Here is a 27,523-nt window from a genome sequence, read left to right on the forward strand (position 1 = left end):
TGTCTCAAAACAAGCAAGCAAAATGTACAGTGAGAAACAGTCTGGCGAGACTACGCTAGTACTAAAAAAGAAAGCTAATCTGGCATGGGTTTACAAGGAGGCGCTGCTGACAGACTGCTCTCACGGCACTGGCAAAGTAGGATCAGTTCCTCAGGAGTCCCCACCGCGACCACTGCAGACTGCGGGACTGGGGGCGGGGGCGCACACAATTGTCCCCATTCTTCTCCGCCCCGCCTAGCGAGTTCTCCCTGATCTCTGGCCTAATTCCCTGGTTGAAGTCCAGAGCTGGCTGTGGAGAGGGAAAACCATCGCCCCACCCCGCCCTGCAATCCTCTGTCCCGCAGGCGCAGGGCGTTAGAGCCTAGGGCGCAGGCCCTCACTCCCGATGACCCTGGTAGCCAGAGCGGCAGGTGCAGCCCGAGGCAGCGTGTGGGTGAGTCAGTCCCAGTCTGGGAAGAGTGGCTGGGGACGGGATGAGGGCGCAATGCGGGCAGGCAATGGGGATCCGCCTTTAGTTTTGCTCCGAGCCCAAGCCCACAGACCAGCAGGGGAACAGTAGCGCTCACCCGCAGCTTTCCCCCAAACTGCTCTGCAGGATGTGAAAACGCTGACCGGCAGGGAACCTAGGGGACAACAAGGAACTCTTGATGACATTTTGCTGGGAAGGGAGGCTCAGGGCACTTTCCATATTAGAGCACTGGCTTAGGGCCCAGAAGGCCTAGGCTTGTATCCTCTCCTGTTACCAGACTTGCCTCTCGGAGAGCCAGGGTCCTAGGCGGTTCCACAGCCATACTGAGTCTCCGTATCCCCATCTATAACACAGCAGCAAGGTCCCAGTGGAAATGAAACTTTAAAAACGCTTCAAAATGTGGCGAAAGGTCTGTGTGCACCAAGAGATCCCCTAATTTTAGCTAGGAAAATAGACTGCCTTTCCCCTGAGAGAACGGGACCCAGGAGTCCCATGGGGGCAAAGGGAAAGAGAAAAGGGGACCCTGTACGCCAGCACAAAGCTTTCTTGTGGGCGGCAGGGACAGTTGCTTTCAGTCAAGAGAACATCCTTCCCCTGTCCTCAAATGTCACGCATCTCCTCCAGACACTTTTACCTCAAACCATGGAAAGGAACTGTCAAAATGGTCAGGGACCGCTGGGAGGTGGTGGCGCAGTCCTTTAATCCCAGCACTCGGGTGGTAGAGGCAGGTGGATCTCTGTGAGTTTTCGAGGCAAACCTGGTCTACAGAGTAAGTTCCAGGACAGGCTCCAAAGCCACAGAGAAACCCTGTCTTGGGGTGGCGGTGGGGGTGGGGGTGGGAATGATGGTCAGGGCCTTGGCTTTTTCTGGTAGGAAGCAAAGTTCCCATTTGATGGCCTGGAACTACGAGGGCGGCCCGCTCCCTTCCACTCTCCTGATGCATTTAAGGTTGGCTGTTATATTCTATGTCAATCAAAGAACAAACAGTTCCCTTCCGGCAACCAAAAAAGGAGGCTTGGAAGGTAGAGTCCCCTGAAGAGTTCAGTGCAGCCTCAGGGTCAAGGTGAGGGTGGGTGAAATGCCAGCCAGCAGGAAAACAGGGTTAGAAGTCACTGCAAAGTCCAACAAGGATCCTGGAGACTAAGCGAGTTCTTGACTTAGTCTCTTAGTTCTTGGTAGTGCTGGGGCCCTTCTCCCGTGGCGTTTAAAATCCCTCCAAACGTCAAACGCTAGATCCAAGAAGATCCATCCTAAGGACCTCCGTCCTTCCCATTAGCAAGGACTCAGCAGCTATGACTGGAAGATTCAGTTTGAAGGTAGGGACTTTCCTTACTACACTGAGCCACACATAATTGCAGCCCCCAGAGCAGGTAAGGTGCTGAGCATCAGAGAAACACCAGGCACCAGGAAGTGGACCCAGGCCTCTGACTCAGCGGGCAGCCTCTCCCTTCACGGGTCCCACAGATGTCCGGTCCCTCAGCTTCCTCCCCACTCCACCCCACCTTGGTGAGCCGGTTATCCCCATCTTCTCGGTCTTCACACCCACTCCTCTCGAGCTAGTCTCATCACCACCTCCTGGGAGTGGTCCCTTTCACCCAACATGTCTCCTGGCTCTGGGAGACACACAGGCAGGGGGCTGTGGGAGACGCAAGATTTGGACCAGAGCCCGGGCAGATGTGTGTGTTCAATTGCCTGAACCGGCAAACTAAACCGGGTTGGGCGAGACTTGCCATTCCCCACCACACAGACACGGGTGTTGGCTCCGCCCCCTAGGTTGTCTGCGGGAGGAGACCACTGAGGGGGCTTCAGTAACCTGGCACCAACCTGGGGAGCCGCTGAGGTGTGTTGCGGGTCTCGAGATTCTGGCATTTGTGGTCAGTGCGCCCATCTTGCCATCTCCTCTTGGGGACCTTCTGTTATTCCTGACAGATGTCCTCAGTGGGTCATCTGCACTCTGGACTGGGTCTAAGTTGGAGCCCAGTGGATCTTAGCCCCGGGGGAATCTCAGCCAGCAGGGTAAGAAAGGATCAGGCGACTGGCAGAATGCACTGGGGTGCAGGGTGCCGCACAGGGATCTTGGCAAGGCGGCTTAGAGTTGAAGAAAAATGGATACTGAAATCAACTATTTGTTACATCTGCCTTTTTTTTTAATCTTTTTTTTCTTTTCCCCACAATGCTAAGGTAGGCACTCATTTACAGCCGAGAAATAAATTGGTTTTGAGACTGGTTTTAACACCAGCAAGTGACAGGATAGGAACTTGAACCCCACATTGCTTGATGCCACAGCTGCTTTTAAGCTCTATGCAATCAGAATAACAAGCAATGGCAGCAGTAGTAAGCAAAAAAGCTCTGAGGAATGTCTCAGAATACAGGAGCTGTAAAAAAATAAATGGCAAATGGTGAGGGGCTGGAGAGATGGCTCAGCGGTTAAGAGCACTGGCCGCTCTTGCAGAGGTCCTGAGTTCAAATCCCAGCAACCACATGGTGGCTCACAACCATCTGTAATGAGATCTGGTGCCCCATGCAGGCAGAACACTGTATCCATAATCAATAAATATTTAAAAACAAAAACAAAATAAATGGTGTGGTTGGAGTGCCAAATTGCATCTAAAAGGGCTTTCCAGCAAAGGCGACTCACAACCAGCTATGTTCCGATGTTTGGGGTTCCATTCCTTTACAGTCGATGTTCATCACATTCACAGTAGACCCCCCCATTTCGATGTTCACAGCAGGTGCCCCTCAAGACTGGGGATTCAGTTTCTTGAGGTTCAGGGTTTACTTCAGCATCTGAGACAGCAGAATGGTGCACTCTCAAGAGTGGAAGGCGGACCCAGCCCAGAGTCCACAGAAAGGGCTGCCTCTCGTGCTGGGACTTGCAAATCCCACTGCCCATCTCTGGGACTGTCTTGGGGGACGGCTTCCTCGAAGAGGTGGAGGTTTTTTTTAGAAACCTTGCTTTCCCGTAATTCAGTCAGACACAATTACAGGAATATGTGCAAAAGAGCAACCAGCCATAAAGTTGAGAGACAGACTATGGAAAGAGCAAGGGTTCTTGAAGAACATATGTAAGGGTTAACTATCTCAAACACAGTCAAGCAACGGTGGCACACCCCTTTAATCCCAATACTCAGGAGGCAGAGGCAGGTGGATCTCGGTGAGTTTGGGGCTAGTCTGGTTTACAGAGTGAGTTCCAGGACAAACTCCTAAGCAACACGGAGAAACCCTCTCTTGAAAACAAAACAAAACAAAAAACAAAACTATCTCAAAAGCTCAGAGTTTACTAGGGAAAGGAAAATGATGTTTTGTACCTGCTCCTGGAGGCGGGGTTCTTCCTGGGGGTGGCACTTTCTGAGATCCCTCCAGAGCCTGCTGGGCAGAGCCTTGTTCTTCCTATCTGACCTGTCTTATACAAGCCCTCTTACTTATCTTTCTCAGTTTACCAATCTTGCCATTTTAACCCTAGCTTTTATTTCCCCCCTAAGATTTATTTATTATGTATACAATATTCTGCCTGCATGTATGCCTGCAGGCCAGAAGAGGGCACCAGATCTCATTGTAGATAGTTGTGAGCCACTGAACTCAGGATCTCTGGAAGAGCAGCCAATGTACTTAACCTCTGAGCCATCTCTTCAGCACTTTCATTTTCTTAAATATTTATTATTTTATGTGTATGAATGTCTTGCCTGCATGTGCATACCTGTTGAACCTGGGTGGTGTTGACGTAAGCCTGTGATCCCAGCCCTCAGGAGGCTGAGGCAGGTGGATCTTTGCAAGTTCAAGGCCAGCCTGGTCTACGGAGTGAGTTCCAGGATAGTCAGGGCTACACAGAGAAACCCTGTCTTAAAAGAACAAAAAACAAACGAACAAAAAAAGAGGGTTTTGGACCCTCTGAGAGGTGGTTGTAAGCGACCCTGTGGGTGCTGGGAATCCAAGCTGCCTTCTCTACAAGAGCTACAAATGCTCCTAACCACCCCTAACATTCATCTTTTTTTTTCTCTTTTTTTAATTAATTAATTAATTAATTTATTTATTTATTTATTTATTTATTTATTATGTATACAATATTCTGTCTGTGTGTATGCCTGCAGGCCAGAAGAGGGCACCAAACCTCACTACAGATGGCTGTGAGCCACCATGTGGTTGCTGGGAATTGAACTCAGGACCCTTGGAAGAGCAGGCAATGCTCTTAACCTCTGAGCCATCTCTCCAGCCCCCTCTAACATTCATCTTAACTGTAACATGGTTGCTCTTTGTTTTAGTTTGGTTTTTCAGCTGATCTTTTTATGTCTGCCAAGTACTGAGATTACTGGATACACTACCACGTGTTAACTTTTTGCTTTGTTTGTGTGTTTGTTGTTGTTTTGGCTTTTCAAGATGGGGTTTCCACATAACAGTCCTAGCTGTCCTGGAACTAGCTCTTGTAGACCAGGCTGGCCTTGAACTCACAGGAATTCACCTGCCTCTGCTTCCCAGTGCTGGAATTAAAGGTGTGCACCACCACAGCCTGGCCTTGTTTTTGTTTTGTTTTGAGACAGTATTTCTCCGGTGTCCCAGGCCTGGAACTCGAAACCCTCCTGTGTCCACCTGTCCCCCTCTCCCATGTTGGGGCTACAGATGTGTGCCAATCATGCCTTAGTGTTATCGTTTTTATGTTGCTGTACGGTGTAGTCCACGTTACAGTAACTACCAAATGTCATCCTCCCAGATGTTGATCTCCAGAGTGGCACCCGTGACAGCTGTGACATCATCCCAGGCTTTCAGCCCTGTGTTTGATCTGATGTGAAGATGGCCGCCAGGGTGATCTGGGGCAGCCTTGGTCTGCTTCGAGTCGTGTGGTGTCTCCTTCCCCAGACTGGCTACATACACCCAGATGAGTTCTTCCAGTCACCCGAGGTCATGGCAGGTAAAACCCCCACGTATTTTAATAAGACTGGGGTAGCAGTTGACATTAGGTGGGGGTGAATGAGCAGGCAGAGCTGCAGCCTCTCTGGGGTTAGAACTTGAGGTGGGAATGGACATTCTCTTCACCCTCCGGAGGATGTTAATGAAAAAACTGCCTCTTCCGTGTTTTCCTCCTTGGGTCAACAGATCACTCAGCACGTGATTCTGGACGTGTCAGCAGAATGACTTCATAGCTGGGCTTTCCTGGTGGCTAGGGAAGCTTGCCTGACATAAGGGAAGTTGTGAAGTTGTCTCGTGTAGGCTCAAGGAGAGTCCTCTCCCTTCAGACCAAGATTAGTAGTCACGCACAAACCCTTTTTTTCCTTTTTTTTAAAAATATTTATTTATTTATTATGTATACAATATTCTGTCTGTGTGTATATCTGTAGGTCAGAAGAGGGCACCAGACCTCATTACAGATGGTTGTGAGCCACCATGTGGTTGCCGGGAATTGAACTCAGGACCTTTGGAAGAGCAGGCAATGCTCTTAACCACTGAGCCATTTCTCCAGCCCCCCCTTTTTTTTTCTTTATGTAATTTTTTAGGTATGAATATTCTATCTGCATGTATGCCTGCATGTCAGAAGAAGGCATCCATCACAGATGGCTGTGAGCCAGCAGGTGGTTGCTGGGATTTGAACTCAGGTCCTCTGGAAGGGCAGCCAGTGCTAACTGCTGAGTCATCTCTCCAGTCCTTTTCTTTTTTAGACATGGTATCTCTATGACACCCTGGCTGTCTTGGAGCTCACTCTGGCCTCAAACTCAGCAAGGCCCTCCTACCTCCTCTGCCTCCCGAGTCCTGGATTAAAGGAAAGGAGTTCACCACTATTCCAGACTCACCGTCTTTTCTTTTTTGAGACAAGGTCTCATGCAGCCCAGGCTGGCTTTGAACTGCCTATGCCCACGAACCTGATTCTTTGGCCCCCCACTCTTAGAGTGCTGTGATCACTGGCAGGTGCCGCTATGCCTGGTTTATGCTGTGCTTGGGATTGAACCCAGGATTTTGTGCACAATGGGCAGGCAATTATTTTGTTTTTTGAGACAGGGGCTCACACTGCAGCCCAAGATTGCCCTTAAACTCATAGCAATGCTCCTAGCAAGGCTTCTGAGTGTGAGAGTCACCACACCACCTGACTGTTATACACTTCTAGCCCACTGGTCAGACTGTATCACATGACATCAGTCATAAAAACAGCTGGGGAATAAAGCCCTTATATCTGGCCATGTGCCCAGCTAAAAGACTTGAAGGAGATAAGGAAAAAGATTCAAAGACACTTGGTTTGATTTTCTTTTCTTTCTTTTTTTGGTTTTTTTTGAGACAGGGTTTCTCTCTAGCCTGTCCTGAAACTCACTCTGTAGACCAGGCTGGCCTCGAACTCACAGAGATCCACCTGCCTCTGCCTCCCGAGTGCTAGAATTAAAAGCATGTGCCACCACCACCTGGCGTTTGATTTTCTTGCCCTTTTAAGATAGCATCTCTCTATACAGTTAAGGCTGGTCTCAAATTTGTAGCGTTCTCACTCAGCTCCTGAATGTTACAAGTGTGCACCAGCAGCCAGTTGTGGTGGTGCACACCAGTAGGATTTGTGAGTTCAAGGCCAGCCTGGTTCCAGGATAGACTCCAAAGCTACAGAGAAACCCTGTCTCGAAAAACCAAAACCAAAACAAAACAGAAGAAACAAAAAACAAATGCGTTAGCACACTCAGCTTGAGGACTAGGATCGTGGCATGGGAAGCCTAACTCTGCCACGCGGCTCAAGAGGCAGGTTTGAACTGTAAGGTAGATATTCAGTCTCCTCCCTGTATTTCTGAGATAAGTCTCTTTCATGGGCATAGGCACAAACTCCCTGACCAGTAAACTCTTGATCCTCCTGCCTCTGCCTCTCAAGTTCTGGAGTTCTGGGCAGGTGCCACTATGCCTGGCTTCCAAGCTCATTCTTGACGGCAGAATCTTATTCACCCCACTCATGGAAGGAACCATGTTCGCTCTTTCCTTGCCGTTTCTGGAGGTCCCCCACATTGTTGTCAAAGGCCCTTTCATCCTTAAACCAGCCGGGACACATACAATCCTTCTCTTGCTTTGTTTCCTTGCCTGTGTCCTCTGCATCCAGGATGGTCTCCGCTGGTCAAGAGCTGGGGAGAGAAGATAGGCCACCTGAGAGACTCTCCCACAAAGTAGCTTTACCAAAGCAGGAAACCACCCGGTGCAAGCCCAGGGGTTGTGCTGGAAGGGTCCACTAGGAGGCCTTGCAATCTTGGTGCTGACCCCTAACTCTTCCGGACACAAGCCTAAACTTGGAACTGGCTCACCCCTGCCTCTCTCTCTGCAGAGGACATCCTGGGTGTGCAGGCTTCACGGCCCTGGGAATTTTACCCCAGCAGCTCCTGCCGTACTGTGGTCTTCCCACTGCTGACCTCTGGCTCTACCTTCTGGTTGCTCAGGTTCTGGGAAGAGCTGGGGCTCTGGCCTGGTCTGGTGAGTGGCTACGTGCTGCTGGTGGGGCCCCGACTCCTCTTCACTACCCTCTCCTTTGCCCTAGACTGGGCTGTGTACTACCTGGCCCCGCTGTGGGGGGCAGATCGCTGGAATGCTATGTGCCTGCTGTCTGGGTCCTATGTCACCCTGGTTTTCTACACAAGGACTTTCTCCAACACCATCGAGGGACTGCTCTTCACATGGCTGCTGGTGCTGGTGTCCCCTTATGTGGCATGGAATCCCACATCAGAGAAGCCTACTCCAGGCCCATGGTGCCATAGTTGCCTTCTTGGTGCTGTCATGGCTGCCGGCTTCTTCAATCGGCCAACCTTTCTAGCCTTTGCTCTGGTCCCCCTCTCTCTCTGGGGCATCCACAGAACCTTGAAACCTAGCATCACGGCCTTGATCCAGGAGGCCCTGGTGCTGTTGCCAGGGGCTGCTCTTGCTGCAATGCTGTTTATAACCGTGGACAGCTGGTACTTCTCCAGCCTCTCCAGATCCAGTAGCCTTGTTCTCACACCTCTCAACTTCTTGTACTACAATCTGGACCCCCAAAACCTCGCAAGGCATGGCACACATGCACGGCTCACTCACTTGGCAGTCAATGGCTTCCTGCTCTTCGGGGTATTGCATGCTCAAGCCCTGCAGGCTGCATGGCAACAACTCCATAGCTGCTTCCGTGTGTTTGCGCAAACGGGCTTCTTGGGGATGCTGGGTGCCCGTGGCCTACTGTCTAGCTCCAGGTCTCATCTCCTTCTCCTCTACTTCACACCCCTGGTCCTGCTATCTGCCTTTAGCCACCAAGAGCCCAGATTCCTGATTCCCCTCATAGTCCCTCTAGTCCTGCTTTGCAGTCCCCACACCCAGCCTCTACCCTGGAAGGGCACCCTGGTCCTCTTCAATGCCCTAGGTGCTCTCATCTTTGGCTGCTTGCATCAGGGAGGCTTGGTACCCGGCCTGAAGTATCTGGAAAACGTAGTCCATGCACCCGCCCTCCCGGGCACGACCACACACTACATGCTTCTCTTCACTCACACCTACATGCCTCCCCAGCACCTCCTGCACCTCTCTGGCCTGCCATCGCCTGTGGAGGTGGTGGACATGGGCGGGGCTGAGGACTGGCTCCTGTGCCAAGCCCTGAACAACTTCAGCGGACAACCAGCCTGTCGACTGGCCGGCGGGCCACAGCTCTGCCGCCTCTTTGTAGTAACTCCAGGGACCAACAGGCATGCTCTGGAGAAGTGCGGTCTTCCTCTCAAGAATGAGACCCTCCTGTTTCCCCACTTGACCCTGGAGGACCCTCCAACCCTGTCCTCCCTACTCAGCCAGGCTTGGAGGACCCACCTTAGTCTTCACATCATAGAGCTGGAGGACGCCCTGTCATGACAAAGGAGCCATGGCCCAGGATTCAGCCATAGAAGGAAGGTGCCACCCCACCTTCTACACAGGCTGCTGGGCTGGGACACTGGAACAGACTCCCACTGCTGGCTCTTCTGGGCACAGTGACAGGTTGTTCCTCTAGGTGAGACACCAAAGATCTGACCAGTCATGGTCCCAATGCCAAGGTCCCCAAAGAAACCTAGCACACCCACTGGCACGTGTCTATTTATACGCCATTACTTCCGATTGCTGTAATGTCTAAAATATATAGTCGTACCTGGTTATCAAAGACAATGAACTGCTGCTGACATCCTGAGTGGCCCTGCCCAACTTCTGACAATGCCTGCCTTCTTGCTACCATCATTTCCAATCTCACAGTGTGAAGTGGGGACAGAGGAGCCTCACAGCTCTAGTCCCTAGTCTGTGACTCACAAACTGGCGTGAAGGAAGTCCCTTCCACTCGGCCAACCACCACCCTGACGGATGAGAGGATCCTGAGGTCAGTGTGAGCTCACGTCCCATGGTTTGATACGCATGTCTCCACAAGGCTCTTTCTCTAGGAAGCCGTAGTTGTTTTGTATTTCATAGCACTGTGGTGTCTGCAGACGCAGTGTTTGGGTAGAACCAAAACAAGCCATTCTAGAAAAAGCCTCCCTCTCCTCTCCTACTCCTTTTCTTGAGCAGTGGTGGAATTTTCCCAGCCATTCTCTCAAAGATTGGGTAACGTAGCTCAGGAGAGGAGTGCCCATTTAGCAGGCTCAAAGCTGTAGGAACTACCCCCTGCACCAAGAAGAAGAATCACTCTCCCAGAATGAAGAACCCAGGTGCTCTCCCTCCTCAGCGCTGCCGTGAGGCCCTCTTAGCCCGCCCCAGGGGGAACTGAGAACACAGACTGCTCAGAATCTGGTACCCAGTCCAAAAGCTTTTCCAACAGCTTCAAGCCTTCCAGATGCCAACGTTAACTGAGTGGCTTAAATAGAGGTCTAGAAATTGAGTTAGGAAGCCTCAAAAAGACAGGGGGGTTACATGCATGGGTCTCCCAATCACAGTTCAGTTAGCTGGCCATAGTGAGTACCCTAGCAGACCCTCGAGACCAAGAAGAGGAAGCCAAACATCGTGTGTCACGGTATCAGAGGGGACAGAAAAGGCAGTCTCTGAGTAGCACAGATGCATTGAAGAGTAGTGGGGGTGATCAAGACTACAGACCCTGGAGCTACATGCCTGGGCTCCTCACTCTGCAAGGCTTCTGAGTTACTCGAAAAGTAGCCTCCATCCTCACACGAATGGAGTTTTAAGTCAAAAACCACACAGAATGTAAGAGCAAATATCAACAGACACTCAATGTGTTAACTATTAAGTTAGCAAGATCCTTCAGACTTATCAATCAGCTTACACATTTAATCAAAGATTGTGGCAACCTCAGGGTTATCATTCCATCCAACATCTTCCCTGTTTTTCTGCTCCAGACGTAGATGCAGCAGCATTTATTCAGCTTCAGTCCCGCTTGTAGAAAGCAGGCCATGGTTGGCCATAGCTCTCAGTAGTGCAATGTTCAGGTCTAGACTCTTTTATCTCTGGTGGCCTTCGGGGTCTTTATGTCCTGCCAGTCATAGGACTAGCACATGTCCATTTGAACGTAGGCATCAGCATGTTGACAATCCGAGTCAGGATTCGAAGCAGTGCATCGTGCCCGAGATGACTCCTGAACGCAAAGGTCGGTGTAGATCACTGAAGGGAGGAGGGGACGTGACCTCGGCCTGGCAGAGTCCAGTCTGTGCTTACGCCTTAGTGCTCGGGCCCTTCTGATGACCTGGGGGTGGTCCTGGACGCTCCCGGAGGCCGCGGCGGAGTTCCTGAGTGAATGTGTCCTTGAACCGCGCAACTCGGCGCCCCAAGGAGCCCGGGGACTGACCCGCGAGGGCTCGCAGGCGTCCGGCTGCATCGCGGCCGCGCAGTTGCAGCTGCAGCAGGGCGAAAGCTGTGAGTTGCGCCGCCCGCCGGATGGGCCGCGACTCGGACAGCCGCTCCACCAGCTGCGGGTTGTGCAGCAGGGCAGCCAGCAGCCGCCGGAAAATCATCGTCCTCCGAGTGCCCGGGAACCCGGAGCTCGCCGCGCTCGCCTTCCTACCGGCCACACCGGACGACGGACGAGTCGGCGCCTCCTGATGACGACAAAGCCGCGGCAGGATTGGACCCGACCACGTCCGCCCATTGCAGCACGCCGCGCACATTTCCGTTTCCGCCGCTGCCAGGTTCTTCCAGCCGTGGCCGCGTCGTGGTTCGTGTCTTCGCACCATGTCCGGTGGCCTCCTGAAGGCGCTGCGCAGCGACTCCTACGTGGAGCTCAGCGAGTACCGGGACCAGCACTTTCGGGTGAGGCGGCCGGGCCACGAGAGGGGCAGGCCTTGGGTCCGAATACTGAGGAACGGCTTGCACCTGTCTTATTGTGTCTTCCTGCCTGTTTTGTTGGGGTCCTAAAGTGCGAATGGGGTCCTAGCGGTGTTTGAATATCACTGAAGCCCTTTCGCTCCTAGGGAACCTGAGACTTGTTTTAACATTCTCTTACTGCCGCTGCGGTTACCAACACCGATGCAGGGAGGTCCGGGTGTGGTGGCTGTGGATGGGCTTGTCCTGCTTGGGAAAGTGACTGTAATGAAGAAGGAGGTATCCCTACGATGGCTCCGTACATTATTGCCGGGTTTTGTTTGTTTGTTTGTTTGTTTGTTTGTTTGTTTGTTTTTGAGACAGGATCTCTCTGTAGCTTTGGAGCCTGTCCTGGAACTAGCTCTGTAGACCAGTCTGGCCTCGAACTCACAGATCCGCCTGCCTCAGTCTCCCGAGTGCTGGGATTAAAGGCGTGTGTCACCACTGCCCGGCTCCGTTTTTGGTTTTAATAATCTTTAATAATCAGCCAAACACTGCCGTTTGGCACTACAGCCCTTTGTTTTGTAAGACAATCCTACAAAGTGGGCAGTAAGTAGGAGACTCAAAGTTGAATCCTGTTTTTGCTGTCTGTCGGGCATCGGAAATAGAGAAGCCACACGAGTCGCGTCAAGGTCTGGACCACAAAATCCAGTACAGCCATACACAGAGAAACCCTGGCTCACAAAACGAAAAGAAAATTAGCCTAATTTGAAAACGTCTCCTGTGTGTCTGATATGAGTTTCTGCCGCTTTTTACAGGTCTCACTACTTTGAACAGTTCCATATTAATACCTAACCGTTTTCCACCTGAAGCTTCCTGGGTAAAACCAGGAAAGGACTCTTGTCAAAAGCCTGTAGCTCCCTTCAAACAGTAATGATTTCTGTCATGTGCATTTTCAAGTGTCTTCTAAATGGAATGTATCAGGGCTGCACTGAGTGGGAAATTACATTACGCTGAAGCAGTAGACTGGATTTTACTTGTGGGAAAAGAGCAGCAGTACAAAGTGAATCCGCTAGCCCGGTGTGGTGGGGACATCTGTAGTCCTCAGTGAATCCGCTAGCCCGGTGTGGTGGGGACATCTGTAGTCCTCAGTGAATCCGCTAGCCCAGTGTGGTGGGGACATCTGAAGTCCTAGCTGTTCTGGAGACGGGGGCAGGAAGATCACAAGTTTGAAATCCGCCTGCACCTGTATGAAGAAATGAAGTGATTGTTTTCTCTAATGGCTCGTCTAACGTTCTAAAACCTGAGGCTCATTTGGGTTTTTGGTTGTTTGTTTTGGGGTTGTTTTTTGAGACAGGCTTTCTCTGTGTAACCACCCTGGCTGTCCTGGATCCCCCTGCAGATCCGTCTGTGGCAGACTCAGGAACGCTGGGATGAAAGTGTACGCCACCCATCATCCGGCTGTTTATTTGTTCGAGCACACAGTGACTACTGTTCCATAGACGTCACCTGTTCAGACCTGCCGTGATCTTAAGGCAGTGCTACAGAGGGGATAGAAGACCAGAATTTTACTTTATTTTGCTTTTTGAGACAAGGTCTCACTTATAGCCTGGCTGACCTGGAACTCATCATGTAAACCAGGCTGGCTTTGAACTCACCAGAGGATTAAAAGAGTATACTCCACCATGCTCAGCCCAAAACTAAGTTTGAATTCTGGATATAACTCCTGTGTTTTTCCCTTAGCTGAAACTGTTTTCCCTCACATGTACAATGGGAATAATACATTAGGACCTACCACATCATAGTTCTGAGAATTAAAGAAAACTTAAATGTAGCTTTCTCACCTGCAGGCCTTTGTGCCTTCACAGGGGCAGGCAAAATCACTTGCGTATTATAGCTCCACGTTCTTCCTTTTTAACACTGTAGCTAGGAGGGTCAGAGAGATGGCTCAGAGGTTAGCGTAGACTGTTCTGGAGGACTTGGAGTCGGTTCCCAGCACCCACACGATGGCTCACAATATCTGTAACTGATTCCAGCTGATCTGCTGCCCTCTTCTGGTCTCCGGAGACACTAGCCATGCACACGGTGCACAGACATACAGGCAGGCAAGACACCAATATGAATAAAATAATATACCCAAACCAAACAAAAAACAAAAAAAAAAAACTATAACTTGGGAGATGGGTGAGATGATCCATTCCTGTTACTGAAGCCTTTGGTGGAGGTAGTAGCATGAATGTCACGAGTTTGAGGCCAGATTGGGCTATGGTCTTATCTCAAAAAGCAAAACAAAGTAACTGGGCTATGTAGACATAGCTCAATAGGTAGAATGCTTGCCTAGCATGCAGGCAGGAAGCGCTCAGGTAGACCCTGAGCTGTACATAAACCCAGAGTGGTGAATGCCTGTAAACCCAATACTTGGAAGGTGGAGGCAGGAGGATCAGAAATTCGGTGTCATCTTTGGTTACATAGTAGGTTCAGAAAAGCCTTAGCTACATGAAACCCTGTCTCAAAAGCAAAACAACAAAAAAAGACTCACCTTTTTTTTTCTTTTTGTGGGGGAGGTGCAGTTCTAGACAGGGTTTCTCTGTGTAGCTTTGGAGCCTGTCCTGGAAAGAACTCGCTCTGTAGACCAGGCTGGCATAGAACTCACTTATACCCACCTGCCTCTGCCTCTGCCTCCCGAGTGCTGGGATTAAAGGCGTGCACCGCCACCGCCCAGCTTCAGAACTGCCTCTTATGGCAAGGACGAGTATGTCAGGGGTGGGATGATGCAAAGCTTTAATTTCCAGATCAGAAGGGGCATCTGTGTAACTTTAGGATTGTAACTTTAAGCAGGCTCTAGAATTTAGTTTTCAAGTTCGTTCATTTTGTGTGTGTGTTATGCTTGTGGAGGGCACAGGAAATGTCAGGAAGTGTCCCTCACTTTCACCTCTGAGGACTCACTCTTGTTTCTGCTCTGCACTGTGGACTCCAGGCGAGGCTGGCCTCAAGCTTCAAGGAGACTGTCCCATCTCACAGCCCTGTCTCCTGTAGGAGTGCTGGGATTGCCCGTGCAAGACACCACATCCAGCTTTTCACTAGGAAGGGTTCCAGGGTCAAGCTCAACTGTCAGGCTTGCACAGCTGGCGCTTTACTGGCTGGGCATCTATAGCCCTAAGCACATCTCTTTTGAGGTTGTAATGTTTCACTTGGTCTTTATTTGAAATTCTAGGGGGACAATGAAGAACAAGAAAAATTACTGAAGAAAAGCTGCACATTATATGTTGGAAATCTTTCCTTTTATACAACTGAAGAACAGATTTATGAGCTCTTCAGCAAGAGTGGTGATATAAAGAAGATCATCATGGGTCTGGATAAGATGAAGAAAACGGCCTGTGGCTTCTGTTTTGTGGAGTATCCTTCTTGGGGCTCACCCTATGGCCCTGGCTCATCTGGAGCCTGTCCCTCCTAGGTATTGTTTTTAAGGCATTAACTTGCTATAATCCTATACTTTTCTCTCAGTTCTTCCTGAGTCATACTCTGTGAACTGGGAAACTGATAGGTGTTCTCTGTTCAGAAACTTCACAGATGAGTCTTTAAGAAAAAGTGTCTAGGGGGCTGGAGAGATGGCTCAGTAGTTAAGACCATTGCCTGCTCTTCCAATTCAATTCCCAGCAACACATGGTGGCTCACAAACATCTGTAATGAGGTCTGATGCCCTCTTCTGGCCTGCAGGCAAACACACAGAATATTGTATACATAATAAATAAGTAAAATATTAAAAAAGAAAAGAAAGAAAAAGTGTCTAATCCCAGCACTTGCAAGGCAGAGACAGGTGGTCTCAGGTTCCAGTGAGTTCCAGGACAGCCAGGGGTATACAGAGAAACCCTGTCTTGAAAAATCAAAAAGCGTTCTAGTCGGGTATGGTAACACATACCTTTAATCTCAGGAAGGCAGAGTCAGGGGGAATCTCAGTTAGAGCCCAGTTTGGTCTATATATTGAGTTCCAGGACAACCTGAGCTACATGGACCCTGTCTTGCACGCACCCCCCGCCCCCGCCTCAAAAAAAAAAAGAATCTTGTGATGTTGTTCAGACTAGCTCTCCACCCCTGGGCCAAAGTCCCCAGGCCACTGAGCATAAAAAGGCCCATTCCACCACAATGTTTGGTGTCTAATTTTGGAGCCCAACACATTTCTTTCATTCTTCCCCTTGACATAAAGGACCAAACTTTTGTACCCTAGCAGCAGTAACGTAAAAGGGTTCATAGGGACGACAGGGGAAAAGATAAAAAGGCCCTTAAGAACCAGAGTGTTTCCATTTGCCTGGCAAACATGTGCTCAACATTTTTGCTAAGTTACAAAAGCAAGCCCACTGTTGCTCCTTGGTTTTGCTCTGTCAAGCGTTCATGGAACAGAAGTCATTAGATGCCTGCTGTTTGCTAGGTATTGTCTGGGTGTCAGTGCTGGGATTTCACCACATGTTGCAAGTCCAGTGTCAATTATAATTGCTTAAGTCGGTAATTGGGATTTTTTTATTTATATATGAGCATGTCTGTGTTTATGCATGATTTTCCTTTTTGGTGTTAGTGATTCTTAAATTTATTATATTTATTCATTTTATATTTTTATATAGGAGTGCTTTGCCTGCATGTATGTCTATACTACGTGCATATTTGATACTCTCTGAGGTCATAAGGCAGTGTCAGATCTGGGAACCAACATATATAGATTCTAGGAATTGAACTCAGGACCTCTGGAAGAGCAGTCAGTGCTTTTAACCATTGAGCCATCTCTCCAGCCACCCCCACTCCCCCATGCCATTGTTTTTGTTTTGAGACAGAATCTTGGCATGAAGTCCAGGCTGGCCTCAAACTCACAGCAATCCCCCTACTTCAGTCTCCTGAGTGCTAGGATTATGAACATGAACCACTATGTTCAACTTTATCGTTGTTCTTGCATAAGAAGTTTGTGGTCCAAAATTACGTTGACCATATTTTTCTATTTGCAAATCAAAACATGAACCAAATAATTATTAGCAGATATATAGGAAATCATGACTGACATAGTCTGGACAAAATGTCGTTTACCTGTCCTTTCTGTGCTCCAAAGTGCTGTTGGTGTCCCTTAATGCTTACGTAAGATACTACTCGAGAGCAGATGCGGAGAACGCTATGCGGTACATAAACGGAACCCGTCTGGATGACCGGATCATACGCACAGACTGGGATGCAGGCTTTAAGGAGGGCAGGCAGTATGGACGTGGACGGTCTGGGGGTCAGGTATGCTACAAGGGCATAGCTAACCTGCCTGGGATTTCAGTTGTCAGTTTGTGGTTATTCCTTGTATGAGCTTTTGCTTTTGAGTTTTGATGGGATTTGGGTGGTTTTCCTAAGACATCTGGCATCAAACTTGAGATCCTCTTGCCTCTGCTTCCTGAATGTTGAAATCACAGATAGTGCACATCAGGACCAATGATAAGGAAATTTTAGACTTTGAAATATTCTGTACATTTAAGTGTTACTGAACTCAACTCATGCTAGGGGCCCTCTCCCTGCCACAATGCCTACAACAAAAGCAAAATACACTCAAGTGAATATTAATGTTTATGCTTTGTTTGTTCATGGACACCCAAAAAGGTTTAACTATGCCTGGCATGACTGTAGGATTAACAAACATCCCACGGTGCTTTTTTTTTTTCAATTAAGGTTCGAGATGAGTATCGGGAGGACTACGACGCTGGGAGAGGCGGCTATGGCAAGCTGGCACAAAAACAGTGAGTGGTGAGAGCCCCAAGTACACAGCTCACTCTGTTGATGAACAGTACCCAAGGTCTGAGCAGGATCTCTGTTGAACTGGAAGCCACTTCTGGTTTTCCTCTGAACTATTAAAGACAGAATCCAAAAGAATGCCTTTAATTCTAGTCTTATTAGGTTGATTTTTCTGTTACTAGGTCAAACCCGTAATCCTGGGCAACAGACTCAATCTGTGCCAATTAAACTGTCAGCCGGATACCACACGTCCTTTAGGGAGACTGGAAAATGTCAGATTTGACTTTACAAGTAGGTTGGTAATCTTCATGGAAAGTGAAATGATTTTAAGTTTGCATGTGTATTGCTGAGGTTTTGCTATAGTCTGTAGCTTTGCTCTAAATTGGAACAGGTGTTTGTCAACTGGATTTGCTTTTTTTTTTTTTTCCTTTTGGTTTTTCGAGACAGGGTTTCTCTGTGGCCTTGGAGCCTGTCCTGGAACTAGCTCTTGTCGACCAGGCTGGTCTCAAACTCACAGAGAACCGCCTGCCTCTGCCTCCCGAGTGCTGGGATTAAAGGTGTGCACCACCACCGCCCGGCCTTGGATTTGGTTTTTATATTGAAAATATAGTTGGCACAAAAGTCAGCCTTAAGTTGTCTTGTCTGCTTCTGTGCTTTGTATGTCAGGACTTGAAGTGTTCACTAAACACATTCCGCAAAATTTACAAATGTTTCACTGACAGTTTAAAACAAGAAACAACCCACTAAAACAAAGAAACAAACCCCCAAACCCCAAGGACACTGTTGTGCAGAGAGCCTCTGCTGTTCTAAGCAGTGGGGGAAGGGGGAGACATTGTCAGTAGGCAATGGGATGACAGTTCAGACACCGCCTTGACATGGAAACTGCTCTTGGGGCCTTAGGTTATTTCTTCCTGCTTTCAAAATGACCTTCAAGTTAATCGGGCTTTAAAAAGGAGCTTCAGCCAGGCCTATAATCTTGGCTATTTGAAAGGCTGAAGCAAGAAAATCACAAGTTCAAGGCCAGCCTGGGAACCTTTTGAATCTGCCTCAAAATAGAAACAGAAAATGGGCAGGGGGAGATACAAGGCACGGTGGTTAAGTACTCATGTGAGTGGTCCTAGGTTTAGTCCTCACGACTGCCTAAATAATTCAAGAGTTTGCCAACTGGAAGTGTTTAAGAACAGAAAGCCTCTTCCAGGAACTGTCTGGTATTTGTTTGTTTGGTTTTGGGTTTTTTGAGACAGGATTTTCCTGTGTAACAGTACTAGCTTTCCTGGAACTAGCTCTTGTAGACCAGGCTGGCCTCGAACACACAGGGATTCACCTGCCTCTGCCTCCCGAGTGCTGGGATTAAAGGCGTGCGCCACCACAGCCCGGCCAGGACTTTTTCCTTCAAATCGTGCCTGCCGTGGTCCATGCATTCATAGTAAGCTGGAGGTCTTTAGAAAGGGAGTCTAGAAAATTTTGCATTTTCTTTCTAATATTGCATATGAATAATTTTTCATGATTAAAGGGAAATCTTTCATCTGTTATTTTTTTCTTACTAGTGTTTCAAGGTTTGTGCAGAACACCTTTGAGGCTGCATTAAAATGGTTTTCTTGGAGCTGTAACAACTATAGTGGAACAACTTAGGAAGCAAACACTTAATGAGGAGATACTTGAGTTTTAAAATAAAGTTTTTATATTGTAGTTTGAACTGTTTATCTTATATTCTTTTGTAGTAAAATATAACTTAGATTTCTACAGTCTTATGACCCAAAACCGTGGGAATTTTATCTTCTTCTGTAACAAGTTTCAATAAATTTAGACCAACTTATTCTGTGTATACTTCCTTGCCTATAAAGAAGGACATGTTTTGGGGCCCCTGTGTCCTGGAACAGAGTCTAAATAATGTACAGAATTGCTATGTCCGCTTCAGAGCTAACTGCTATGGCAGTGCATGAAGGGGAAAGGTGGGCACCCTGTGAAACACAGGATGCACCGACCAACCACTACTGAAGGGGCAGTGCAGAGAGGCTAGTTGTCCAGATAATGGACAGGAAAGAAACGAGGCTGAATTAGGATAGTTCTTGGGCTTGAGGATGCTAATTCCGCAGGTCTCTTTTCATACACACACTCCTTTGTCTTAGGGTTTCTATTGCTGTGAAGAGACACCATGACCACAGCAACTCTTAGAAAGAAAAACATTTAATTGGGTCTAGTTTACAGTTTCAGGGGTTTAGTCCATTGTCATTATAGCAGGACATGGTGGTATCCAGGCAGATATGGTGCTGGAGAAGGAACTGAGAGTTCTGTATCTTGATCCATAGGCAGCAGGAGACTGTTCCGCAATGGGCATAGCTTGAACACAAGAGACCTCAAAGCCCGCCCCCACAGTGACACTCTTCCTCCAACGAGGTCACAACTCCTAACAGTGCTGCTCCCTACGGGGTGGAGGGGGCTATTTTCTTCCAAATACTACACTCTACTTTCTTATTTCAGGCTTAATATCTGAACTATACCCCATTTTAATTAAAGAAAGTGAGCTCTCAGAGATGTGTGCTAAGCTTGGTGTGGTGACACATGCCTATAATCCTAACACTTAGGAGACTGAGGGGAAAAGACTAGCTAAGCTAGCTAAGGATGGAACTCAAAAGGCACAGCCCATCTCTATCCCAGACAACAACAAAAAAACTAGAAAGCCTACAGAGACAGGAAGGCCGGATGTGTGAGTGAAGAACGAGAGCAGCCATCCTGGGACCTGAATCATTAGCTTACTGTGTACTGTAAGCTGAGGTAGAAAACTTGAGACTTGGTTTAGAGTTCTGTTACCTGATATGGTGGTTAGACACCACATGTGGCTACTTAAAAATAATAAAATTGGGGCTGGAGCAATGGCTCAGGGGCATTGCTGTCTGCCAGAGGACCTGGGTTCACTTCCAGCATTCGTGGTGGCTCACAACTAATTGCAACCCTAGTTCCATAGGCTCCAATGCCCTCCATGAGTATGAACGCATGCATCATGGTACACTTACATGCAGGCAGAACAATCCTAAGTAAACAGCAATGACTCTTAGCCAGATGGGGCCGTGCACATCTTTAGTCTCAGCTCTAGGGATTAGAAATGGCTCAGTGGTTAAAAATACTGCCTGCTCTTCCAAAGGTCCTGAGTTCAATTCCACATGATGACTCACAACCATCTGTAATGAAATACGGTGCCCTCTTGAGGAAGAGGACCTGGTCTTGTCCTCATCAACTTAGACCATGAAACTCAATATGGACAAGTTCAACAGAACCGCCATATACGGGCTGCCCATGCATGCTTCAGCATTGTCAGGGCATAAATTTCTTTTTTCTTTTTATTCTAGGGATTAGTGGGAGGCAGAGGTAGATGGGTCTAGAAATTGAGTTCCAGGACAGCCACAGCTATACAGAGAAACCTTGTATCGAAAAACCAAAATAAATGAATGTTGTAATTCTTTGCGGTTTTGAGACACTGTGCTCTAGGTATCCCTGGCTGTCCTGGAACTCACCCTGTAGACACAGTTGGCCTTGAACTCAGAGATCCTTCTTCCTCTGCCTCCTAAGTGCTGGGATTAAAGGTGTACGCCACCACACATCGCAATAAAAAGAATAAAATTAGCCGGGTAGTGGTAGCATATGCTAGAGGCAGGCAGATCTCTGACTTCGAGGCCAGCCTGGTCTACAGAGCAGGTTCTAGAACAGCCAAGACTGTTAAACAGAGAAACCTTATCTCAAAAAAACCAAAAAAGAAAAAAAAAAATTTGAAGCCTGAGTTTTCAGTGACGCCAAGCACACTGTCTGTGCTCAGTAGCCGCACGTTGGCCATTAGCTGTGGTATAAGATAAACTAGAGCATACCCATCCAGGAAGAGCTCCTGCTGCTATGCACAGCTCAGCAGAGTAGGGAGGCTTCCAACACCACTGTTCTTCAGAGCCTTACCACTGGAGACACTACGAGATAGTGGCCACCTAACAATACATGTTACTCAACACAAGAACACATGTTTATAAAGGCATTTAGTTTATTTTTCAAAAAAATATTTTGCTAGAAGGGTTGAGTACTGACTGTAATTTTACATGATCATAATCTTTCAAGCGAACAACTTGTCTAGGTCTGCTTTTGTAACCCCAAATATAATAGCACTTCTTGGGTGCTATTCCCCAGATCTTAGGTTATCTACCAGCCAGGAGGCAGAGCCTAGCACACAGCAGAAGTTGTGCTGTATAAGATTAACCTGGTCTCTTAACATATGAAGCAGAGCAGATAATCTCTGCAGATTAACTCACTGTTTCTCACCGTGACCCACTCAGGCCCCCATTGCTTCTAATACGGGGACGGCAACAGTGAACCACAAGGCAGAGAAAAGGGACAACTTACATTAGGCAAGTACTGGCTGTGTCCCCAGTTAGGTCTGTTACTGTTGTACTCCAACCATAAGTTCAAGATAACCATGATATTCATATTCAATAGTAAACACAGAATACAGTGCAAAGCCAAAACGCACTGTGAAATTATTGGCAGCAACTGCTTTTCTCTTCCTTGAGCAGCGAACCGAAAGTTAATTCTCATGATTGCCTAAGAAAACTAAAAGATGCATTAAATCTATATTCATTACTAGAAATGTAACAAAAGGAAAGAACACTGGAAAGAAGCAAATACAGCCAGATAAGTTTGCCAGGAGGACTGGGCAGCTTATTGAAGGCTCGTCATATATGAATAGCTTTAAGTTTGTGCAGGGTTTACATTCATCCCAGTGACATAAAGTCTGCCTACTTTATGGGCATCAACACTTCAGCGCCAAGCCAGTGACAGCAAAGCATTGCTGTAAACATCAAGACAAAAAAATTCTGCAATCTAGGACTTGAAAGCTAAACAGAAGTTTACATGTAATCACAAGAGGAGAAAGAGCAACTATGTATTCTAAAACCAAGGCTCACTAATGACAGAAACAGAACATACTCAGAACATCCAGCATTGAGGCTAAAGCAAGCTCAACAGTCCATCTGAAGATGCTGATCTTGTTAGAAGGAAAAGAGTAGCTACTTAGACCTGGACAACTGAGTCTCTGTTCATTCCTGCATGCTTCCGTGCTGACGTGACCATTTCTCAGACTGGAGAAGTGGCAACTCAGGCTCTGGACATTAAGGTTCTCCCAGGCATTGAAAATACTAGTGCACCCATGTAACCCAAACATCAGAGAGGCTGAGGCAGAAGGACTGCAAGTTTGAGGCCAGCCTGGGGTAAACAAAGACCTTATTTCAACAAGATTCTCAAACACAACTGTAACTTCTCTATGAAAGGTCTGTTACTGGGGAAGTGAGATAATTCCTCACAAGATTTTTAAAAGTTGGAGACATTTTGAGTCAATCATCTCATCGCTGGCTGAAACAGTATAGGCACAGCAACAAAAGCCATGCTATAAATTTTATTTTTTTTTATTTTTATTTTTTTTGGTTTTTTGAGACAGGGTTTCTCTGTGGCTTTGGAGCCTGTCCTGGAACTAGCTCTGTAGACCAGGCTGGTCTCGAACTCACAGAGATCCGCCTGCCTCTGCCTCCCGAGTGCTGGGATTAAAGGCGTGCGCCACCACCGCCCGGCTCATGCTATAAATTTTAAAGAAGTTCATGCTGGTGTAATTATGTCTGAAAATCTTAAGACCATATCTTTAGCTTGGTGACACAGACTATAATCCTAGCATCAGGGAGAGGACTGGGAATTCAACGTCATCTTCGGCTACATAAAGAGTTTGAGGCTAGACCCTGCTCCCCAAACCCCTTCATAAGAGATCTTTAGGCAGTCTGGCCTAATATGGCTGACTGTAATTCTAGCTCCTTGGGTGTCAGGAGTATAAACAAAGCCAGGCTTAGCCACAGAGTAAATTCAAGACCAACATAGACAACTTCATGACACCCTGTCTCGAAATTCAAAAAGCACAAAGGAGGCTCAGTGGTAGAGCACTTGCCTAACACACAGTCCCCAGAACCACAAGAACAGAAGAGGTTTATCTTCCTCTAGCTTTTCATCATCCCCAGTGGTGACACAACCTTTACCTGTGACAACATAAAGTGCCTCTACTCTCTTTTAATGACCTGAAGCACAAGAAATGCTGACCTGGTTTTATGCTTAGGCCTTTTGAGGCTGGGTGATTAAGGAGAGGAGTGAGCTAAGCTACTGCCCAGGGTCCATACTGCTACAGAGGGTCAACCCTTACTGCAGCAGTAAGCCCTGCTCAGACATTTTACCTTTTTGTTTTTCAAACAACAAGAAGAAAACTGTCAGTTTTCTTCTGTCATTTACTTGGTATTTTTCTGCACAAGTTCATTACTCTTGCCTCCTTCAATTCAGAAAAAATAACTAGTTAGGCTTACTATGCATCTTACTTATTTTCCTTTATAACATGTCACAAAAGGCCAGCCTAAAGATGCAAGATCACCACTTTCCTCCTAACAGAACAGCCTGTCCCCAGAGGATGGAGTTAAATAAACAGGCAGTTTTTAAGTACGGGATTCAGATTATTCTTATAGAAGCCAGTAGAGCCCTTCAAGGTGCTGAGCCACCAGAGAAGACTAAAAAACATTCCTCACGTGCTCTCCTAGAGACCTTGGTGTTGCCTCCCTTCTTCTCCCACTCTGTGCAAGACCTCGCCAGTCTTCTACTCTGAATGTTTGTATCTCAGACACCTTAAAGCAGAAACATTTTTGGTAAAACTGTAATACCTTGGAGAACATGGGAGGCAACAGAGAGAGGTGATAACTAGCAAATTACTTTTATGAAAAGTCTAATTTTCATTTAACCATTGATTTGGTGGATGCTAAGTTGTTTTTTTTTTTCACAAGTCAAACCCAGAAAAAAGTTTAGCATCCCAAGAAACCTTTATGAGATTTAATCCATTATTATAATTCTTAAGACCAAAGTGGAAATCTTACTGTAGGGTATATTAGTATGCACCTGTATTACCAGCCCTGGGGAGACAGACATGATTGGCCTGAGTTCCAGACCAGCCTAACTACTGTGAGTTCTAGTACAGCTTGGGCTACATAGTGAGACCTTGTCTCAAAACAACAAAACAAAACAAAAGAAACCTTTCTTTAAGGTAACTGGCCCCCAAGGATGCTGCTTTTTCTTTTTTTTTTCTCTCATACCTTAACTCTTTTCTCAAATCAGCACTGTGCTTGCTAGCACTGTGTCCCTAAGCAGAACAGTCCCGTCTCCCCTCGGAAGGAAGGCATCTCATGCTCAGAGACTCATCTGAGGGACATCAGCAAAAGGTGCCGCTCATTTAAGTAAAACATGACTGGCTTTTTCACCACTCCTAGCTACCCCTTTATGTCATAGGAAGCATCTATTCTGAGCTACACTGTATCAAAAACATCTTGCATTTTTAGGTTCTGGGGTTAAATTTTAAACCTGTATTCAGTTCACATCTAACTATGTTTCAAAAGCTGCACCAAATCTACTAGGCTTTTTTTTAATACTCTTTACTGCATGCTCTGTCTATATGCATGCGTTCGGATAATAAATATTAAATATGGGAGGGATGTATGGAATCCATAAAGTTAAAATGAAACTAAACCAAACATTTAAAAAAGTACATGATAGCAGGAGAAATGAAGAAGGGCAAAAATAATTTGAGGTAACAATAGTGGCCCAATACCACCAATCTGAAATATCTGTAAAAATTCAGTAAGTGTTTGGAGATTCAAGTAACAAACCATTTGCTCCAACATGGCCAGTCTTTCAGAGTCCCTGCTGAGTCTCAGTCCAGGAGCCGGCACTCACACAGCTCCTTATAGATCCTCTTCCGTACCCGAGGCATGTCTTCTTGAGAAAACTGGAAAGGCTGCTCTAGGGCGAGGCACTTGCAGTACTGCAAAAGAAAAGAAAAAAAAACGTGCTCTGTCCCGGAGACACCTAGATGGCATGTGTACAGTGCTCCACCCACTGCCCTGCGCGCGCGCACGCACGCACGCACACACACACACACACACACACACACACACACACACACCCTAAAGTTAGGTCTGAAGCTGCAGAGTAACTTGGATTTTGTGAAATCATACTGTTTTTGTTTGTTTGTTGTTTCTAAAGACAGGGTTTTTCTGTGTAACAGTCCTGGCTCTTATGGGACTGTTTGTAGACCAGCCTGATCTTGAACTCACAGAGATCTGCTTCCAAGTGCTGGAATTAAAGGCTTATGCCACTAAGTCCAGCTTGAGAATCATGGTATTTTAGAGCACTGACTTCCAATGAGAATCAGCTTTCCAAGCAAGTGGACAGCTAGGCATCCTTCCACTCTGCCCAAGTACAGTTTGCTGAGCCTGTATGCACTTGGACCTCACAAGAAAAGTAACTCGGGTTTCCTTATAAACCCCCAAAATTCATGAGGTGTGAGGTGTACAGTGGGGCTACCTCCCAAGGTCTATGTAAATCTCTGCGTTCACGTGTCATCTTATTCTCCCATAAATACATGTCCTCCTCTGACACAGCTTCCTAAAGGTTACATCCGCAATACAGCAACAAAGGGAGAGTGTTGTCTTCCCTAACACTGAACAGCAGGACCACCGTTTCTTCTCTCAAGACAAAACAAGCAGTTGGCATACTGTAAAGTAGTGTTTACCTGGAGCACAAAGACTCCACAGTCACTGTCATTTTTCTGTTGTGGAATACACTGAAGAGAAAAAGAAGATGATCATTAAAATAGACCAGGTGTCTGTCCACATAAGAAAACTGTTCCCGTGGGTAAATGGGAACACTACTCCCAGATAACTAATCTATACCTCTACTATTCAAATACCTGTAAAAGAGGCCACATGAAAAGACCTTTCAAGTGGCAACCACAATTTAAATGTGGGAAATGAGAAAAACAAATTTAAAAACCACTTTAAAGACCTAGCTATTAGTTGTGCTATCAGTTCAATGACAATGAATAAAAGTGGCCCTGAGGATCAGAGCATACGTTAGTGCCCAGTGCTCATCCTCTGTGCTTCCTAGCTGTGATGCAATGCAACCAGACATCCCCTGCCGTGATAGACTATACTCTCCACGGAGCCACAGTTAGACCCCCCCCTCTTTGTCAAGGATTTCATCACAACAATGAAAAAACAATTACCTAATAAAGTTCCTCTTTATAGCCTTAACTTTTTACCTCAGATTATACAATTCTGCTGGACTCTTTGAAGTAAATCATAAAGGCAAAGAATATGCTTCCAAAAAATTGGTTACTGCATCTAAGACAGGAATATGGAAGACTCTGGAAGGATGTAGCATACCTGGACGAGCTAGATGAATAAATCAGTAAATCAGACAATTTTTAAAAACTAAAATTCTACAAGTTCATTTCTTATGTGAACTAGTATGTAGGTTATTAGGAACAAAAAATAAAAATTTAAAGACTAGTATTTGGTTCAGTTAAAAGATGAACTAATCTTGATCTTTTGGGCTTAGGTTCAACATTTGTCAAAACTCTGCCTATAAAACCGGGCCAATAACCTAGACAGACCTGAGTTCAAGGACCTGCCTCTAACAATAGTTCCAATATCCAGTTTTCTTGTGTATGTAATAAAGATGCCTCTTAACCCTAAAGAACTGCCTGCCACACAGATTGTAAGGAACAAATGAGACCATTATAAGGAAACAGCTGGAGGGCTGTGTCTGCCTCAGGGCCTCCACCAATTAGAATACCACACGGTTACTAACTACATCAAGGATGACATGATTTATGATTCTCAGCAAGTACTGGGAAACTGAGCCTCACAATGATTAAGTACTAAGATTTTACTCTGATTGGCCTGGACTCTTGAGATCTCCCAGCAGGCTCCGCCCTTAAGCTACCGTCCCCTCACACAGGCTAGAGTCCCAGCTGTGTCAAACTTACCTTTGTAACAGCAGTCTGCCAACCCTGAAGAAATTCAGGTCTGTTTTTTTCTCTGGCTTCAGTCAGCAAATACTTTCTTATATTCTGGTTAAAAAGAAAGCACAACACACATGTTGTTCCATTAGCTGGTGAAAATATGGAAGCTGACCAATCAGAAAGGAAGGAAGAACAGCTGCAGTCTGTACAACAGCATGGCACTTGTTAGTTTCCAGCTGGAACTGTCCTTCAGGCTCCCAGTCACATCTGGACTGAAGTAGGCACTCAAG

General features: G+C 47.0%; 4 protein-coding genes across 10 annotated transcripts in view; 2 read left to right on the forward strand and 2 right to left on the reverse strand.

The window, feature by feature from the left end:
- Nucleotides 1-9,915, forward strand: Pigz (phosphatidylinositol glycan anchor biosynthesis class Z). 2 transcript variants are annotated; one of them, XM_026785521.1, is made up of 3 exons: nucleotides 1-433; nucleotides 5,175-5,372; nucleotides 7,740-9,915. In XM_026785521.1, exons 2-3 carry the CDS (start codon nucleotides 5,255-5,257, stop codon nucleotides 9,269-9,271), a joined length of 1,650 nt encoding a protein of 549 aa, XP_026641322.1. In that variant the 5' UTR covers nucleotides 1-433; nucleotides 5,175-5,254; the 3' UTR covers nucleotides 9,272-9,915. The 2 variants fall into 2 exon arrangements, with proteins under 2 accessions (XP_026641322.1, XP_005344883.2); XM_005344826.3 differs by lacking the exon at nucleotides 1-433 and having other exon boundaries at nucleotides 5,004-5,372.
- On the reverse strand, nucleotides 7,464-11,582 carry Ncbp2-as2 (NCBP2 antisense RNA 2 (head to head)). The gene is made up of 2 exons (XM_026785541.1): nucleotides 10,659-11,582; nucleotides 7,464-7,542 (listed from the first exon to the last, which is right to left on the reverse strand). Exon 1 carries the CDS (start codon nucleotides 11,560-11,562, stop codon nucleotides 11,044-11,046), a length of 519 nt encoding a protein of 172 aa, XP_026641342.1. The 5' UTR covers nucleotides 11,563-11,582; the 3' UTR covers nucleotides 7,464-7,542; nucleotides 10,659-11,043.
- Senp5 (SUMO specific peptidase 5) overlaps nucleotides 7,468-27,523 on the reverse strand; it is a 48,588-nt gene continuing 28,532 nt past the window's right edge. For 2 of the 4 annotated variants that reach the window (XM_026785517.1, XM_005344827.3), the window contains 3 exons: nucleotides 27,258-27,341; nucleotides 26,001-26,051; nucleotides 21,118-25,250 (listed from right to left, as the gene is read on the reverse strand). In XM_026785517.1, coding sequence (XP_026641318.1) covers nucleotides 25,140-25,250; nucleotides 26,001-26,051; nucleotides 27,258-27,341 — 246 coding nt within the window. In that variant the 3' untranslated portion in view covers nucleotides 21,118-25,139. Of the gene's footprint in view, nucleotides 7,543-21,116; nucleotides 25,251-26,000; nucleotides 26,052-27,257; nucleotides 27,342-27,523 lie in introns of those variants that run through there. The other 2 variants (XM_026785515.1, XM_026785511.1) reach the window with 2 other exon arrangements.
- The window catches only part of Ncbp2 (nuclear cap binding protein subunit 2), a 22,012-nt gene continuing 5,975 nt past the window's right edge, over nucleotides 11,487-27,523 (forward strand). Inside the window, exons 1-5 of one of the 3 annotated variants that reach the window (XM_026785527.1) lie at nucleotides 11,487-11,638; nucleotides 14,844-15,025; nucleotides 16,753-16,891; nucleotides 17,318-17,385; nucleotides 18,928-19,211. In XM_026785527.1, coding sequence (XP_026641328.1) covers nucleotides 11,561-11,638; nucleotides 14,844-15,025; nucleotides 16,753-16,891; nucleotides 17,318-17,385; nucleotides 18,928-19,012 — 552 coding nt within the window. In that variant the 5' untranslated portion in view covers nucleotides 11,487-11,560 and the 3' untranslated portion in view covers nucleotides 19,013-19,211. Of the gene's footprint in view, nucleotides 11,639-14,843; nucleotides 15,026-16,752; nucleotides 16,892-17,317; nucleotides 17,519-18,927; nucleotides 19,212-27,523 lie in introns of those variants that run through there. The other 2 variants (XM_005344828.2, XM_026785535.1) reach the window with 2 other exon arrangements.

Source organism: Microtus ochrogaster, chromosome 2 (genome assembly GCF_000317375.1).
Source record: "Microtus ochrogaster isolate Prairie Vole_2 chromosome 2, MicOch1.0, whole genome shotgun sequence".
Classification (NCBI taxonomy): domain Eukaryota; kingdom Metazoa; phylum Chordata; class Mammalia; order Rodentia; family Cricetidae; genus Microtus; species Microtus ochrogaster.

Coding starts and splice junctions, on each gene's coding strand:
- Ncbp2-as2 (XM_026785541.1), bottom strand. CDS start 11,562: ATGGTGCGAAGACACGAACCACGACGCGGCCACGGCTGGAAGAACCTG.
- Pigz (XM_026785521.1), top strand. CDS start 5,255: ATGGCCGCCAGGGTGATCTGGGGCAGCCTTGGTCTGCTTCGAGTCGTG. Junction 5,373..7,739: donor GTCACCCGAGGTCATGGCAG/GTAAAACCCCCA, acceptor CTCTCTCTGCAG/AGGACATCCTGGGTGTGCAG.